General features: G+C 35.0%; 1 protein-coding gene across 5 annotated transcripts in view; it reads left to right on the top strand.

The window, feature by feature from the left end:
* Nucleotides 1–18140, top strand: part of OFD1 (OFD1 centriole and centriolar satellite protein) — a 51302-nt gene that overhangs the window by 15628 nt on the left and 17534 nt on the right. For 4 of the 5 annotated variants that reach the window (XM_027835334.1, XM_027835337.1, XM_027835338.1 and 1 more), the window contains exons 7-14: nucleotides 270–443; nucleotides 2172–2278; nucleotides 3099–3218; nucleotides 5204–5277; nucleotides 5670–5761; nucleotides 8872–9061; nucleotides 10594–10724; nucleotides 16871–16982. In XM_027835334.1, the coding sequence (XP_027691135.1) occupies nucleotides 270–443; nucleotides 2172–2278; nucleotides 3099–3218; nucleotides 5204–5277; nucleotides 5670–5761; nucleotides 8872–9061; nucleotides 10594–10724; nucleotides 16871–16982 (1000 nt within the window). The remainder of the gene's footprint in view (nucleotides 1–269; nucleotides 444–2171; nucleotides 2279–3098; nucleotides 3219–5203; nucleotides 5278–5669; nucleotides 5762–8871; nucleotides 9062–10593; nucleotides 10725–16870; nucleotides 16983–18140) is intronic. The other variant, XM_027835335.1, reaches the window with a different exon arrangement.

The raw sequence follows: 18140 nt of genomic DNA on the forward strand, positions 1-18140 counted from the left end.
TACTAAAATGAAAAGAAGAAATACATTGGCATATCTTGAAATGGCTCAATCCAAAAGATAAAAATTTAAACTAACATTTAAAGTGTTTAGCAGAGAATAGTCTCTTCTTTTGCTCATATAATTCTTTTTTCTCTTCTGTTGCCCTACCCCCTCTCCCCCCCGGGCGTAACTGCTTATTGAAAGATTTTCGGTAGTATTGTGAATAAAACATCTGGAAATGAATGTTTCTAAAAAAATATGAAACAACCAGTTTAAATTTTGTGCTTCAGTTGAAGTATTTTAAAGATATCGAAATAGAAAGAATGAGAATGGAAGAAAAAAGAAGACTCCAAAAAGAAATGACTGAATTGCGGCAAGAATTTGAGAAAACACACCAAGCAAAATCTGAAGCTCTGATTTCTCGAGAAAAGAATGCAATTGAAAGACTTCAAAAACACCAGGAGGTAATACTCTAATTTTAAACAGGTAGATAATGGATAGAGACATTTAAATATTTAAGATGAACTCTGATTTATTAAAGATCTTTAGGATTTTAGAGTCCCTAACTAAAATTCTACTTGGATTTCAATTCAAACATTTTTACTAGTCTTCTATATTACTGAAATAAGTGGTTCAACAAGAAATACGTATTCAAAAAAGATTTTTAAATTACTCACCATAAAGTTCAGTGATACTGAACATGGTTATGTAAACATGAGCTATAATTTCCCTGCTTGTGCCATTGGCAATATGTTCACTTTTGGTCCAAAATGGGTTCTGAAAGTGTGATCCATTCTCATCCAGGTTTTGCCCGGAAGGCTTTCTGCCTTTTCCCTCATTTGTAACTGTATTAATACAAGTAGCCTAGAAGTGTGTTGATGAGTTTTGTCATTGAAAATGCAATACTGTTCATGTTTCTTTAATAGAATCGAGTTGTTTAGTGAACTTGCACTCCCTCTTCTATATTATTAATAACCTTCTTGGAATTAGACTAGTTTTCACATATTAAAATAAGCTCTCACACATACGCAGAATACGATTTGAAGTTACAGTCTTTTAGACCAAAACCTTTTCCTAAAGGATATTTTATGATCAGTAGGTCAATAAACCAATTGGTTGGGCAAAAATTGCATCTGTTTTCCTGCTTAATTTCACACTGGCTTTGAAGAATGTCACTTTTTTTTGATAATACAGGCTGCCCCAAAAAATCTTATTGAAGTTTTAAGCTTTAATGGCTCCTTCTTGTACTTCTGCAGTGGTCTTTGAACAGTCTTTCTACCTTTGTGCTAAAAAGGGACTTTAAGTGGATTACATCTCATATTGGGATGAACTATGCCAATTTGATGCCTAATCAGAATGATCCATGAGTTGAAATTCTTTTTAATGACTTATGGAAGCATTTAAAACCAAAAATGATCTTACTGCATTTTCTAAAACAAATGAACTACAGCAACCCTGAAATATAAACATAATTTTAAGCCAACTCAATTTGTCTTGATTCCAGATGTTACTCTTATTTTTTCTTTGCTTTCTTGTTTATAGTCATTTTAATTTTGCCCACTCTTAGGCTATCCTAAATTTAATCTCCCATTATGTTTTTAGTCTTTTAATGTTAAACAGGAGTGCTAATTTTATTTACAGTGTAAATCTAATTGTTAAATGAGTAAAAGGCATCTTCTTTTGGATGGAATAATTGATAAAACAATATTTACCAAGTTTCTGAAAAATGTTAACTAAAGAACTAGATAAATAATCATATAAAGGGTAACACATACAGAGTAGTTATGATAAGTATCTGTTGAAATCTATACAAATGATTTTTTGTTAGCATGGTGTAATGCAGAGAGTATTGAACTTAGATGTCAGTCTTACTTAGTTCAATACTTTTAGCTCTACCATTTACCGATATTGTGGATATGTCCCTTAACCTCATTTGTAAAAAAGGCATTATGATATTGTATTCCTCCCTCATAGAAGTATTGTGACAGAAGCTCATTGGAATGTCCTTTATAAAGGTGAGCTATTAAACCAGACAGTCACTTTTGGAGTAGGATTGTGATAAGCAGTATACTTTGATAGTATTATACTATCTATTTTTTGGGAATTTAACAATATTTTGGATCTCTTTTTGTTTTGGGAGATTTTTTTGTTAGTTTAACTAATTTCATTTAAATTAACACTTTATTATATAGATTGAAGCAAAAGAAATTTATGTCCAGAGGCAGGGTTTGCTGAAAGACATTGAAATGGTAAGGAGTAGAGAAGCTGAACTGAAGCAAAGAATTGAAACTTTTGAATTGTAAGTAACTGCAATTTGGATATTTAGAATAAAATGTGTATGAGATTTAAAAAAACATTTCAAATTGTTTTTTATTATCACTGAATATACATCTTGTGTATTATCTTCTTGCCCTATTGTCAGGAGGAATCTTAGTTTATAAAAAAATGTTTTCATATAATTTTTAAGGAGGCTGGCATAGTTAGCAGGAATAAAGCATAGGCCTTAAATTTGGAATAGTAGAATGATGCCTTAGCATCTGTAAAATACCTATAATTTATACATTTCTATTTATAAAGTAAATTGCTATGTAAAACATATAATAGTAATCAGTGTTTAATGTAGGTTTTCTTAATTGATTAGTCTCTAAATGTATAATTTAAAATCATCTCCTTCAAATTTCTCCCTATTCAGTTTCATACTAATAATTCAAAAATAATCCAGAAATCTCATTTTAGCCATATTCCAACCTCTATTTCCTCCATAACGAAAGATAGAAAAAAAAGTAAGGACTTTAGTAGTGTATAATTGTATACATCATATACTCCTAGTAATGGTATTTAATTCTATATATTTTTAACTTTTGTGATTTTTTTTTAAAATTTCTATTTGAATAAGAAAAAACTTAAAGTTGCTTCACAGATTAGCCAGCAGAGGATGTAGTAGAGTCCTTCTTTTTTTTTTTTTTTTTTTTTTTTAAATATCAGAGAGATTCTACGTATAGTTTGTGTTCCATTGCAAGGGAAAATTTAATTTTCTTCTTCAGTATTTGCCATCATCTAAAATGAGCAGAAAATAAGACACTTTCCTTATTTTCTTAATGTATTTTTGATAACATCAGAACCCAGAAGCTACATGAAGAAAAATATAAAAATCTGGAAGAATCCCTGAGAAGAAGGGAGCTGAATGTAAAGAACATGGAAGATGCATATGAACAAAGGCTCAAGAACGAACTCCTAAAGTAATTACTTCTAGTTATAACAGTGACAGCGAATTTTCTATACGCAAAATTTGGGGTCTACTGAAGTAGATAATATTTGTGCGCTTGAGTAGACTTAAATTTTTTATTTTTATTTTCCTAATGAGCACTAGTTAAAATAGCTTTCATCATATGGATGTCAAAGTAAAGGTAATAGTTTTAGAGTTTTCAGTGTGGCAAATGACATTTTTCATTTATTCATAGAAATTTCTTTTGATTCTAAAAAAATTTAACTTCAGTGACCTACAAGAAGAAAAAAAATTGATCTAATCAATGGAAAACATGTACTGCAACAATAGGCTTTGTGGTCGTATTATTGGCACACTGATTGAAGAATTGTGTGTCTTTATTAGGTCATCACATTTTTTTCCTCAGCTTTAGCAAGCTTATCAAATTACCATTATCTCCTCTAATAGGGTAAAGCTAAATCACTATAGCAGTGCTACAAGTTTTCCATACCTCTCACATACCCATTATTTTTCTTACAACTATTCCACATCCTAATTTTTCCATGAAATGTTTTTTTCCTAATTTTCAGATATTCTGTAGGTTTTTAGATTTCAAAGATAATCTAGTTTAAAAAAAAAACCTATGTAACTGTTATATATAATATTAATACAGAACTCACCAATTTTTTTTTACAAGTGATTTAATTAATATAAAGGGAGAATTCTGCCTTCCAGCAGTGAACATTTGCAATTCTTTTGGAACTTAAAATTGCCTGAGACATTGTAAGTGACTGGGAAAGAGAAAAGAAAAAAAAAAGTTTTATTAAAAGCCTACTACTATGTGCCAGGTGTTGTGCTGAATGCTTTATAAATTCATCTCATTTGATTCTTACTACAACCCTGGGAGGTAGGTGCTATTATCATCCTCATTTTATAATTGAGGAAACTGAAGCAGATAGAATATAAGTGACTTGCTACATACCGCTTAGTAAGTGTTTGAGGCTTGATTTTTTTTACTCCAGGCCCAGCATTCTATTTACTGTTCCACTTAGCTGCCCCTATGTGATTTGGTTGTCATTTAGCCAGTATATTTCAAAGCAGAACTTGAGCCCAGGTCTTCCTTGGTGCTTGAGTTATAGTAATGAATAATCACACAAGCATTTGTGTTTGTTGTATCTGTATGTAAATGTACAAAAATATTACATCAATAATACACAGTTAACCAAGTGATAAGATGTACAATTTTTATGATATTTTGGCATTTTCCAAGGGATATTTCAGGGCCAGGACTCAGAAGCCATTTGCTCTAAATTTGGAAACACATAGAATCACTAAAGCCTTTGACAGACAATAGAGGACATTCACAACAGGAAAATGCACCAAATAGGCTTGTTCTGGGGTGGGGAACCTGCTCGAGGCCACATGTGGCCTTCTAGGTCCTTGGGTGTGGCCTTTTGACTGAGTCCAAATTTTACAGAACAAATCCTTTTATGGAGGGGATTTGGATTCAGTCAGAGGGCTGCACTTCAGGACATAGAGGGCCATATGTGGCCTGAAGGCCATAGGTTCCCCACCCCTGGTGTTTCTTCTCCCCTTTTCTCTGTCTCTTTGAACTGAATCAATGAGTCATCGGAAGTGGTAGAGAATGATTTTCTGTTCAAAAGAGCTCAAGAACGAACTCCTAAAGTAATTACTTTTAGTTATAACAGTGACAGCAAATTTTCTATAAGCAAAATTTGGGGTCTACTGAAGTAGATAGTGTTTGTGTACTTGAGTAGACTTAAATTTTTTATTTTTATTTTCCTATTGAGTACTAGTTATATCATCATATGGATGTCAAAGTAAAGGTTAATAGTTTTAGAGTTTTCAGTGTAGCAAATGACATTTTTCATTTATTCATAGAAATTTCTTTTGATTCTGAAAAAAATTAACTTCAATGACCTATGAGAAGAAAAAAAATTCTTTTTTTGTAATAAAATTGTGGTGAACTTAATTTTTTTTAGTTATTTTGCTTCCTAGATATCAGCTTGAATTAAAGGAAGAATATATTACCAGATCTAATAAAGTAATTGAAGACGAGCAAAAGAACAAAGGTGACTTCTTTAAAAGTCCTTGTTTTTCAACTCTGAAATAAATAATTGTTTAACCATCCTCCCCCTTCCTCCTCACTCCCAAGAAGTAAAGTCTGTATTCTACTTTGGAAAATATATGTGTATGCTTGTAGACTTCATTATAGTTTTTACTAGTAACTTATGGCATTCCAAGAATAATTCTTATACTTCAGTTAGTTGCTTGTTCCAAGCCTCCATGTTTAATGGACATTTAAATCTGTGATTGCTAGTCAAAATATTTTATTAAAACACTTCACAAGTTGATATGTGCTTGATATGCAGTTGCCTAAGTTTCAAGTCTGTAGCAAGAAATATTTTCAGATTTAAAAAAATTCTTTGTTATGAGATGTTGCTTGTTTTCACTTTTCTTTTAGAGAAAGCTATGCATTTGCAGGAAGAGGCCAATGCTCTTAATTCAAGAAGGGAAGAACTCAGGGAAGCTATAAATCGTGCCAAAGATCTTGAGGTATTTTATGGAACTGACAGGTTTTTGAGGTTGATATTGAAAGATGGGAAGGTTTAGTGATCACCTGATATTATGATTAATTAAAAATTTTTCCAGTGTCACTGAAGGACATTACATTTTAAAATCTTTGTATCTGTGACCAAGGGCAGGCATGGATTAGAGTGTAATCTCCTTAATTTGTTCTGGAAAGTTTGGATTCAGTTAAAGGGCCTCACTTGAGAACCTAGAGTGCCACATGGAACCTTGAGGCCACAGGTTTCCCACCTCTGGATTAGATCAAATGGGTTAAATCTTTTAAAAAATTAGAAAAGATCATATCCTCATTTGTCTGAACAGTATAGGATTTTTAAAAAGGAATTTCTGGTTTCATTCTCTGAAAGTTAGGTGGCATAAGGGGCAGCTGGGTGGTGCAGTGGATAGAGTGCTGGGCCTAGAGTCATGAAGACTTACCTTCCTGAGTTCAAATCTGGCCTCAGACACTTACTAGCTGCGTGACCCCGGGCAAGTCACTTAACCCTGTTTGCCTCAGTTTCCTCACCTGTAAAATGAGCTGGAGAAGGAAATGGCAAAGCACTCAAATCTTTGCCAAGAAAACCCCAAATAGGGTCACAAAAAGTTGGACACAACTGAACAACAAATGAGCTTGCATTTTAATGGAGGAGACAAATACTTATTACATAAAGGAATACATGCACACGCATGGTAAAATTTTAACAAAGTTAACTATAAGATAGTTGGGAGGGAGAGCACCAACAGCTGGGGAGACTAGAAAGACTTCATGAAGAAGGTGGTGTTTGAGTTGTGTCTTAAAGGAACAGAGAAATTCTCTGAGACCAAGGTAAGGAGGGAGGGCATTCCAGTTATGTGGGATGGCCAGTGAAAATGCATGGAAATGGGAGAGGGCATGTCATGAGTGAGGAGCAAAGGAACAAAGAAGGAATGAATAGCTAGGTTGGGGCCAAGTGGTAAGCTAAACAGAAGTGTTTATATTTTATTCTAGACTCCATTGGTAGTAGATAGGATAAACTGAAATAGTAAGAAATGTGAGGCTGTTATAGTAATTCAGAGAGGAAATGATGAAGACTTCAACTAGGACAATGGCAGTTTGAGTCTAGAGAATGCGTTAGATTTGAGAAGTGTTGTAGCAACAGAAATGGCATGATTTCGCCATTGAATGGTTATCTGGAGTGAGGAAGGTTTGAGATCTAAAGGTAATGCATGATCCTTAGGAGCCTGGAAAAATGTTGGTGCCTTCAACAGAAATATTGTGAGGACAAATTTCTGTGTTGTTATTTGGGATTTTTTGATCTGTTTTTTTGTATTCTGAAATTCTTTTTGGGCCCATAGCTGCTTCTGGGTGAAACTTAATTGACATTCTACACCAGAGGTACTAGTATTTGTCTCACTGGATAAAAGGCTATAAGTCAGAAATAAAAAGGACCCAAAGTCCTATAGTAAGAAGGGTAGTAAACAAGAGAATTTTGACAAGTTACTGAAAGGACACTTTTTTTGAAGCTCATTCAAGTGGAACTATGGATAGGATTAGTTGTCTGTAAGAAATCTCCCCAGAATAGATTTCTGATGCATAGATATAACCATGTCACTCCCCTGCTAAAGAAGTTTTAATTGCACCCTTGTTAATCTAGAATAAAATACAAACTTTTCTTGTTGGTATTTAAAGCCTTTTACAAACTGGTTCCAACCCATCTTTCCAGATTTTTTTCCTATTAATCCCTGTCATATACACCACCTAGGCCTACTTGCTATCTTTTGTACAAACATTTCTATATCACAGTACCTTTTCATGGTTATCTCCTATAAATATAATTAATGCTTTCCCTACTCACCACTATCTCTTGAAATCTCTACCTTTTGTTTAGGGCCCAGCTTAAGTAACACCTTAAAGCCTTTCCTGACGTTCCTAAATTTTAGCACTCTCAGCTTGTCCCTTGGAAATTACTTTGTATTATTGTTGTACATATTGCTTTTCCACAGAATACAAACTTCTTGAGGACAAGGGACCTTTTAAAAACTTTTTTTCCAATTAATAAGTTTTTGTTTTCCTTTGTCCTCTTCCACTGGGGGAAAAAAGAAGAGAAATTTAAAAATGTTACAAATACACATAGTCAAAGAAAGCAAATCAACACATTGATTATGTCCAGAACCACATCTCATTCTGCATCTTGAGTATTACTGCTTCTCTGTCAAGATGTAGGTAACATGTTTCATGATCTGTGCTCTGGAATCTTAATTGATACATTGATGAGAGTTCTTGAGTCTTGCAAAGTTGTTAGTCTTTACAATATTGTATGAATTGCTCTGGTCACTTCACTTTCTATCAGTTCATAGAAGTCTTCCCAGGTTTTTTTGAAACTCTCAGGTACTATTTTCATTTTGTTTTTGTTTTCCTAGCTTGCAGTTCCATGCTTGGCACATAGTAGGCATTGAATAAAAGTTTTAAAAATTTCATTGAATCGATGTAACCCTTTTATAGTGTGATTTGAAATCACTGTCTATATTCTTGTAGATCATTTTAATAAATAGTAAACTTGGAAATCATGATAAATGAAAAGTACCCTGAAATCACTGTGATGATGAAATCACAAAGTCAAATGGAAGGCTTTGATTATTACTATGGAATGTAGAAAAAGGACCACTGGAGAGTAAGAGATTCTCCAGGACAGGTAGTTATCCTGATTTTAACCTCCTTTATGTCTGGCATATCAGGCTGTCACAGATTGATGAAAATATGGACATCAGATTCCCTCTTTTTTGGTTCTTTCTTAAATAATATTATATATAACTAAGTTTCCTTATTGGGAAGGGAATCCATTTATCTAAGACAGGTATCCTATCTGGCTGTTATAGTTCTGCTTGTAAGATATTACATTAGCTTTATGCTGTGATTCAAGTATTTTTTTTCTGGGCTTGAGCACCCTGGGTAAACTGTCTATAAATATTTTATGGAATCCCAAGTTTTTGGATCCATGGTGACATAGCCAAGCTTTAGGCCTACCTTACTCATCTTGCTCTCTCTTTTTGGTCAATTTTATTAAACATGACACTCCTCAATACCTACTGTCCAAATATATTTTCATTTTTTCTTGCAGCTTGAATTGGATTCTCTCAAAGGACAGATTTTATTAGTAACAAAACAAAACCAGTTGCTGACTGAAAAACTTAAAGATACTACTGATTATCTACTTTTAAAAGAAGAGAGACTGGAGCTTCAGGCACAAAATAAATTACTTAAACAACAAATGGAAGAGATTAGAAATGAAAATATGCAACTTCAAAGACGTATGAAATATCTTTTTAGTTCCACATATTCACAGAATTCATATTAAATTAGAACTATATAACCATTTTATAACATAGGTGGTTTATAAATATATAATTGAGGTGAAATTATGGGAAGATAGGAACAACAGTTGCATAGGATGGACAGAAATGGATAGGTTGCTATCTGCATCATTATTGGAAACATTGAAATCTATGAAATCATAGGTCTTTTTGAGAATTTGAGCTATACAACTAAGCTTTACTGCACTTGTTAAATTATTGTAAATTTTAATGAAAATTCTTATGTTAAATTATTTAATGATATGTGGTTTTGATGCTTCCATTTGCGTTTTGCAAAATGATTAGTGTTGATAGTTGAAGTTAATTGTGTCATGCAGGCAGTTGTTTGACACACAAAATTTTATATCATAAAGAATTAACTTTTTAATGAATTTTGATTATCCTGGAGAAAGTAATATTCTTGCTTTCTACATTAATGCAAACTATATCCTGTTTCCTTTGGAACTGAGACTGTCCTCATTTCAGTAAAAATGAAGCAGTCGCATGAGAATTCTATGTAGACCTCATTAGACAGAATTAGTCTAAATGTTGTATTTATATATCTCTGGAGCCTAGCATATTGCGTTGCAAATGAGATTAATATTTGTAAAGAGCTTAGCACATACTAGGTGCTTAATAAATGCTTGTTCCATTCTCTCCTCTTCTTCCCTCCCCAAGCACTTAATAAAGGTTAGTTAAATGAATGGCAATGAATTAGTAAGTGTCTATTAAAGTAAATGACTTGCATCATCTTATGCCTCACTTAAGGATGTGTAGGAAATAAGAATTACAATATTGAAGCCATGAAACTTGATTACTTATATGCTTTTTAGTTATTTATGAATTTTGAAGGAATTTTGGTTTCCCGAAATAATTTGTTTCAAAGAATTCCAAACTTGGTTATGTTAGTCTAAAGGTGAAATATTTCCTATATTGTGTCATACCCCTTTCTCCCTCTAGTCTAATGGCTTATTAAAGGCCTACCTAAAGTTAAATAATAGCTAATGTTGTTAAACTGTAGACAGCTTTAGAAAGATTAACATTGTTCTGGGAAGGGTACAGGATGTAGACAGAAAGTTGGGCGAAAAAGAAGTAAAACGTGTGGGGCTAGATTTAGTACAGCTAGACAGATTTCTACTGCAGAGTCATTCAGATGCTCTTTGGTGTAGCATAGATGAGAATTGAGGTTGAACTGAGGATCTAAGGGAATTTTTGGAAATCAAAATTAGAAAGTTTTTTGAAATGCACCTAAAATATATTTTCAAGTGAATTTGGTAGATGTTTATTACTTTTTAAGGTTTTGATATCAGGAGGCTGTTTTATTTCATTTAATAGGGTCAGTACTGTCATAAGCAATCCTATGACATATGGCAAACTTATTGGATTACTTCTTTGTGCATAGTATATTATGCTAGTTGTATAGTGTAGATTTTTTTTAAGTGAAATAAACAAATTTTGACTATAGTGATTAGAATTCTTTATCACTGTAGAATCTACTCAGCCGTCAGCTGAGCTCCTAGCTTTACAGAAAGAATCAAAGAAGGCAGAAAATACAAGAAAACTTGAACAGAAGGAATTTGAGGCTGAGAAACAAGCCCTGGAAAAACGGCTCCAAAATGAGGTGACTCTTGCTCTCATTTCTTTTGTAATTTAAAGTGTAATGACATTTTTCCCATGTGTTATAGGCATGTAAACATGGCTCAAATCAGTCTGTTGTGAATACTATCCATGTGTATTTTTAAAAGAAAAAAATTATGTAAAAGTTTCCATTCTTAGTTATTTTTTAAACATTTACATTTATTATTTATTTATTTTAAAGGTTTTTTTCTTTTTAAATTTTAAATTCAAATTCTCTCCCTTCCTCCTACACCTCTCCCACCCACTGAGAAGGCAAGCAATGTGGTATCAGTAATATATGTCAAATCGTGGGAAATATTTCCATATTAGCCATATTTCAAAAAAGCAAGAAAAATAAGGTGAGAAAATTATGCTTTAATTTGAACTCGGAGTTTGTCCATCAGTTCTGTCTCTGAAGGTGGATAGCATTTTTTTCATCATGAGTACTTTGCAATTGTCTTAGATTATTGTCTTGATCAGAGCAGTCAAGTTTTTTATAGTTGATCATCATTACAGCATTGTTGTTACTGTACACAAGTCTCCCAGTTGTTTTCACTTCACTTTGCATCAGTTCATGTTTTTCCAAAGCCACTCCCTCATCATTTCTTATAGCACAGTAGTATTTCATCACAGTCATATGCCATAACTAGTTCAGCCATTCCCCAATTGATGAGCATCCTCTCCATTTCCAATTCTTTGCCACCACAAAAGGGGCTGCCATAAATATTTTTTTACATAAAGATTCTTTTCCTTTTTCTTTGATTTTTTTGGGTTACAAACGTAGTAATGGTATTGATGGATCAAAGGGTATGCATAGTTTTTGTACCCCTTTGGGCCTGGTTGCAAATTGTTCTCCAGAATAGTTGGACCAGTTCACTATTCTACCAGCAGTTCGTTAGTACCTATTATTCCCCTGTCCCTTCTAGTATTTGTCATTTCTGATAGATGTGAAGTGGCACCTCAGAATTGTCTTAATTTGCTTTTCACTAGTCAGTAGTGATTTAGAACATTTTTTTTTCATATGACTATATATAACTTTGATTGCTTCTTCTGAAAAATGCCAGTTTCTGTTCTTTGACCATTTATCAATCGAGGAATGGCTCTTATCTTTATAAATTTGACTTAGTTTCTATACTCAGTATGTATTTCAAAAATGAGACCTTTAGCAGAGAAACATGCTGTAAAAATATGGTGCCTTTTAGCATAATGTAGCTTCCTTGATTCTCTTTTCTAATTAGGCCTATTTTTGCTCTTGCTTTGTCTGAGATCATGATTGCTTTCCCTGCATTTTTTTTCTTTCTTTCTTTCTTTTTTTTTTTTAAGTACAGCTGAAACATGTTAATTTCTGATCCAGCCCTTTATTTTAACTCAGTGTTGTGTCTTTCTGTTTTAAGTGTGTCTCTTGTTATCCAGATTGTGTTTCCATAATATTTGAATTGTTTCTGGCTGCTTGCAATAATTTCTCCTTGACCTGGCAACTCTGGAATTTGGCTACAGTATTCCTAGGAGTTTTCCTTTGGGGATTTCTTTCGAGAGTTGATCGATGGATTCTTTCGATTTCTATTTTACCCTCTGGTTTTAGAATATCAGTGCAGTTTTCTTGATAATTTCTTGAAAGATGATGTCTAGGCTCTTTTTTTGATCATGGCTTTCAGATAGTCCACTAATTTTTAAATTCTCTCTCCTGGATCTATTTTCCAGGTCAGTTATTTTTCCAATGAGATATTTCACATTGTCTTCTATTTTTTCATTCTTTTTGTTTTACAATGTCTTGATTTCTCATAAAGTCACTAGCTTCCAATTGCTCCATTCTAATTTTTAAGGAAGTATTTTCTTTAGTGAGCTTTTGGACTTCCTTTTCCATTTAGCAAATTTTGCTTTTTAAGGCATTCTTCTCCTCATTGGCTTTGTGGACCTCTTTTGCCATTTGGGTTAAGCTATTTTTTAAGGTGTTATTTTCCTCAGTATTTTTTTGAGTCTCCTTTAGCAAGCTATTGACTAGTTTTTCATGATTTTCTTGCATCATTCTCATTTCTCTTCCGAGTTTTTCCTCTACTTCTCTTCTCAAAATCCTTTTTGAGCTCTTCCATGGCCTGGGACCGATTCATATTTTTGTTGGAGGCTTTGGATGTAGGAGCTTTGATTTTGTTGTCTTCTTCTGGTTGTATGTTTTGATTGTTTCTTTGTCACCAGAGAAAGATTCTATGGTCTGACTTATTTGGTACAGTTTGCTCATGATCTCTGTCAGTTACTTGAGTTTTAAACTCTTTGTTAAGTTAGGGGTCTGCTTCCGTCATGGAGAATGTACTGTCCCAAGCTTTGAGCGGTTTGTGCAGCTGTTTTCAGAGATACTTCTAGGGACCTTTAAATTTTCAGTTCTTCCAAGGTGCTTTCCTCCTTTCCTGGCCTGTGCTCTGTGCAGTGAGTGACCACAAGCACTCTTTTCTGCTTAAGAACTGTGAAGAGGATTCTCTCTCCACAGCCACAAGCTCCGCCACCACTACAAGCTCCACCACCACCACTGCTCCTCCTTGCCCCAGGATCACCACCCAGAACTATGACCCAGATCCAAGCACAGGCAAAGCAAGAGAATCTTGCCTCAGCACCAGCAAAGAGATCCCTGCAATCCCCCTCTGATCAGCCACTTGATTCTCCCTCAGTCTGTGGGCTGGAAGTTCCTGAAGCAGCCGCTGTCCTGGGGCCATGTGAGGCTGGGACCTAGCTTCTCTCTCACCACAGTCACAGACTTTTCCTACTGACCTTCTAAGTTGTCTTTGGCATTTGTGGGTTGAGAAGTCTGGAAACTGTCACAGCTGCCAATGATTCAGTCCCCTGAGGCTTGCGCCAGGTTTGCTGAGGCCTGGTTTTTGCCTGTGCACCCACACTGAACTGCATGGTAGAGCATTCTAATCAACCATCCAGGTTGTCTTGGGCTGGAAATTTGTTTCACTGTCTTTTTGTGGGTTCTGCTGTTCTAGGATTTGTTTAGAGCCATTTTTTACATGTATTTGGAGGAGTTTAGGGAAAAGCCACTGCTTTTACTCTGCCATCTTAGCTCCGCCCCCCCCAAGTGTGTCTCTTGTAAACAACATATTGTTGGAGTGTGATTTCTAATCCATTCTGCTATCTGCTTCCATTTTATGGGTGAGCACATCCCATTCACATTCACAATTATGATTACTAACTGTATTTCCATCCATCCCATGTTTTTTTTTCTGTCCCTCCCCCCTTTTTCATATTCATAATGTTGTTTAGGTCATACCTATAGGGTATGCAGTTTAAGTCTGAATTTTGCAATAAGAGGCTCATGATCTGAATTATAGCTCCAGGTCTTATTTGAACTGACTGTATGGAGCTTCTCCATCTTTGGCTGCAAAGTATATAATCAGTCTGATATCTATATTAATCATCTGGTGATGTCTGTATGTAGAGTTGCCTTTTGGGTTGTTGAAAAAGTATTTGTTATGGCCAGCCAGTTATCTTGACAAAACTCTTATTAGTTTCTGCCCTGCCTCATTTTGTACTCCAAGGCCAAACTTGCCTATTATTACAATTATCTTTGGACTGCTTTAGCATCTCAGTCTCCTATGATGAAACTTTTTTAAATCACACCAATAATGATAAAGTTTTTAGGAATTACATGTATCATCTTCTTGTATAGGAATGTAAACAGTTTAGTTTTGAGTCCCTTCTGATTACTCTATCATGTTTGTCTTTTTATGCTTCTTTTGAGTCTTGTAATTTGAATGTCAAATTATTCAGCTCTGTTCTTTTCATCAGGAATGCTTGAAAGTCCTCTATTTCATTAAGTATTATTCATTTTTTTTCACTGAAGGGTTCCATTCAGTTTTGCTTCTTGATCCTAGCTACTTTGCCTTCCAGAATATCATATTCCACACCCTCCATTCCTTTAATATGGAAGCTGCTGAATCTTGTGTGATCCTGACTGTGGCTCTAAGATATCTGAATTGTTTCTTTCTGGCTGCTTGAAGTATTTAGCTATAATATTCCTGGGAGTTTTCATTTTGAGATCTCTTTTAGAGGTGATCAATAGATTGTTTCCATTTCTCTTTGACCCTTTGAATCAAAGATCAGGGCAGTTTACCTTCATAATTTCTTGAAACGTAATGTCTCGGCTCTTTCCTTGTTCATGACTTTCAGGTAGTTCGATAATTTTTAAATTATCTCTCCTTGGTGTATCTTCTATGTCAGTTGTTTTTCTGGTGAGAAATTTTACATTTTCTTCTGTTTTCTTTTGATTTTGTTTTAATTGTCCCTTGAGTTCCCATGGAGTCATTAGCTTCCACTTGCCCAATTCTAATTTTTAAGGAATTATTATTTTATTCAATGAGATTTTCTACCCCTTTTTCCATTCGGCCAGTTCTGCTTTTTAAGGAGTTCTTTTTCTTTGGTGTATTTTTGTATGTCCTTTTTTATTTGGCCAGTTCTATTTTTTAAGTTGTTATTTTCTTCAGTATTTTTTGTGCCTTTTTAATGCCTGTATTGTTGTTCAGTCGTGTCTGATTCTCCATGATCTCATTTGGGGTTTTCTTGGCAAAAATCCTGGAGCACTTTGCCATTTCTTTCCCCATCTCATTTTAGTGAGAAAACTGAGGCAAACGGGGTTAAATGACTTGCCTAGGGTCACGTAGCTAGTAAGTGTCTGAGGCCAGATTTGAACATAGGAAGATGAGTTTTCCTGACTTCAGACTATCCATTGTACCACCTAGCTGTGCTTCTTTTACCATGCCGTTACTTCTCTTTTCATAATTTTTTCATCACTCATTTTTTTTCCCAATTTTTTCTTTACCACTCTTAATTTTTCCTTTAACTCTTCTAGGAATTCTTGTTGCGTGTGGGTACAATTAGCATTTTTCTTTGTGGCTTTTTTGGGTAACTTCACACTGTTGTGTTCTTTGGACTTTCTGTCTTGATCTTCCCTGACCTCATAGTAGATTTTTATGGTCAAATTCTTTCTTTATTTGCTCATTTTTCCAGCCTGTTTCTTGACTTTCAAGTTTATGTAAAAGTTGGGCTCTGCTCACCTCAGGATGGGAAGGCACTGTGCCAAGCTTCAGGTGTTTTTGGTGATGCTGTTTTCAGAGCTAGTTTTGTGGATCTGCAAGTTTTCTTTGCTTCCAAAGGTGGGGTGATCTGTGAAGAGATGTGGTCCCTGCTTGCCTGGTCTGTGCTCTGGTCTTTACCCAGGAAGGGCCCCTGCTCCTGTGCAGCCACAAGTGCTAGCACTCTTTTGGCCTTAGAACTGTGACCAGGGCTCCTGCTTCCTTATCTCTACCCTGGAACTGCAACCCAGAACTGCTTATGGGCAATAGAGTTGCCAGGCAGTCCCAGCTGTACCTCTTGCCAGCAAAGGGTCCCCTGTAATCTCTTTCTAATCAGTTCCTTGATTTCCCTCACCGACTCCCAAAGCTGCTCCTGCTACTGCTGTGGCTGCTATTGCTGCCATCAACATTTGTGGCCCCCAGACAGGCCTCCCCCAGAGCTTTACCCCAGTGCCACAGACTTTTCCTGTCAGTCTCTTAAGTTTTCTTAGGCCAGAAATATGCTCACCCTGACCTTTCGTTACTCCAAGATTTGATGTGTGGCATTACTTTAAAGGTGTTTGGAGGGAATATTGGGAGAGTTCAGCTGGGTAGCTGCCCCTAATCTGCCATCTTGGCTCCACCCCCACATTTTTAGATATTATTTAGGTAAATTCTCCCATGGTCACATAGCAGCAATAAGAATAGTATTAGTAATAATTACTTAGTCAAAACTTAAAAAACAATGTTTTAAAAATAAAACACTCAAAAATTTCCTATTTTCTTAGTAATGCTTTTAAGACAGGCTGTATCTTTGTTTTTTGCAACTCTTTTTTGCAGATTTTTGCAAATTATTGACTCTGCTCTGAAGAAGTGGAGATGCCACAGCTTGATTACAAACACTGTATGGCCTAAGTAGGATAGGTACCTCTGGTATGAGTAGCATAGTTAGTGGAAGTCATATTTTTGTTTTTTAAATAAAAAAGGTACTACTAATATGAATGAGAGGCTTCTCTAAATGAAAATAATTTGACCTCCACATTAGAAAAGCAAAAATTAAGACATGCATGAAAGAAATTTTTCTATTATGTATCTTTATTTATTACAGGTTGAACATTGTTCGCTCCTGAAGAACCAGATATTAGATTATGAAGCTTCTACAAGGAGGTTAAATATGCAGATTGGAGACTTGAAATTGCAACTTAGGCAAACCCAAACAGGTTGGAAGAATTCTTCATAGATAAATGCATAAAGGTTCTTTGTAGAAAACTTTGTCTATTGAAATGTAATTAAGTATTTTTAGGGGACCGATTAGAGGAGGACACTAAAAATATATGCCCTCTTGCAAGTAAAATTGCCCATTTTGGGAGATGCCTAAAAGTCTATCAGATAAAGGTAATTAACCTTAGGTGGTAGTTTATCGTTTGGAAGCATTTTACAAAGGTAATGTTTTGTAATGATCATTAGTCTGAGGCAGGATTGGGCTTTATTATATATTAAGGGATTTGGAATTTGATCATTTAGAGCTTTGTTTTTTGTAATTTTACTATTGTCAGGAAACTTATTTTTTTTAAAGTCCATTCCTTTTTTACACACATATGGTTGTTGTAATAGCAATAATAATACTTTAGGGTTATGCATAGAGTGTACATTTTAACTAAGGAAAGTGCTGCCCCAATGGGGACCCAGCTGGCCAGTTCCAGGTGGATGGTCCAGCTCAGCTCCTCCTCTCCTTTTGCCCCCCCCCCCCCCCAGCACCTAGCCAACCTTGGGAGAAGAAAGTGAGGCTGGTGACTTTGCACAGCCCTCCCTCACTTAAATCCAATTCAATTGCAATTCATATCATCATCTTCCTGTTGTCATGGTCCTCTTCAGGAATGAGAGACAAACCACGCACACAACTTAGTGATCATTTCATTGTCTTAGTGTTACCCTATAGTACTGTTAGGCTCCTGTATCTTTTGGAGTAACAGGTTTTTCACCTGTTTTATTTACTACAGTTCAATATAGTTCATTCCACTATAGAATGAAGAAGCTGAGGATGGCCTGGACTCAATCCAAACTTTAAGAACAAATCCCCTTAATAAAAAGATTTGTTCTGTAAAACTTGGACTCAGTCAAAGGGCCACACTCAAGGACCTAGAAGGCCACAGATCCCCCACCCTTGTTAGAACTCCATACTTGGTTATCAGGAAGACCTGAGTTCAAATCCTAACTCAATCTTTTAATAGCTGTGTGCCTGGGCAAGTCACTTGACCTCTCAGCTTCACTTTCTTCATCTGTAAAATGAGGATAATAATAGAACCTACCTCACAAAGTTGTTGTGAAAGTCAAAGGAGATAAATGAATATTTTGTAAAACTTACAGGGCTTTATAAA

The sequence above is a fragment of the Vombatus ursinus genome, unplaced genomic scaffold (assembly GCF_900497805.2).
Source record: "Vombatus ursinus unplaced genomic scaffold, bare-nosed wombat genome assembly UNPS02014814.1, whole genome shotgun sequence".
Taxonomy (NCBI): domain Eukaryota; kingdom Metazoa; phylum Chordata; class Mammalia; order Diprotodontia; family Vombatidae; genus Vombatus; species Vombatus ursinus.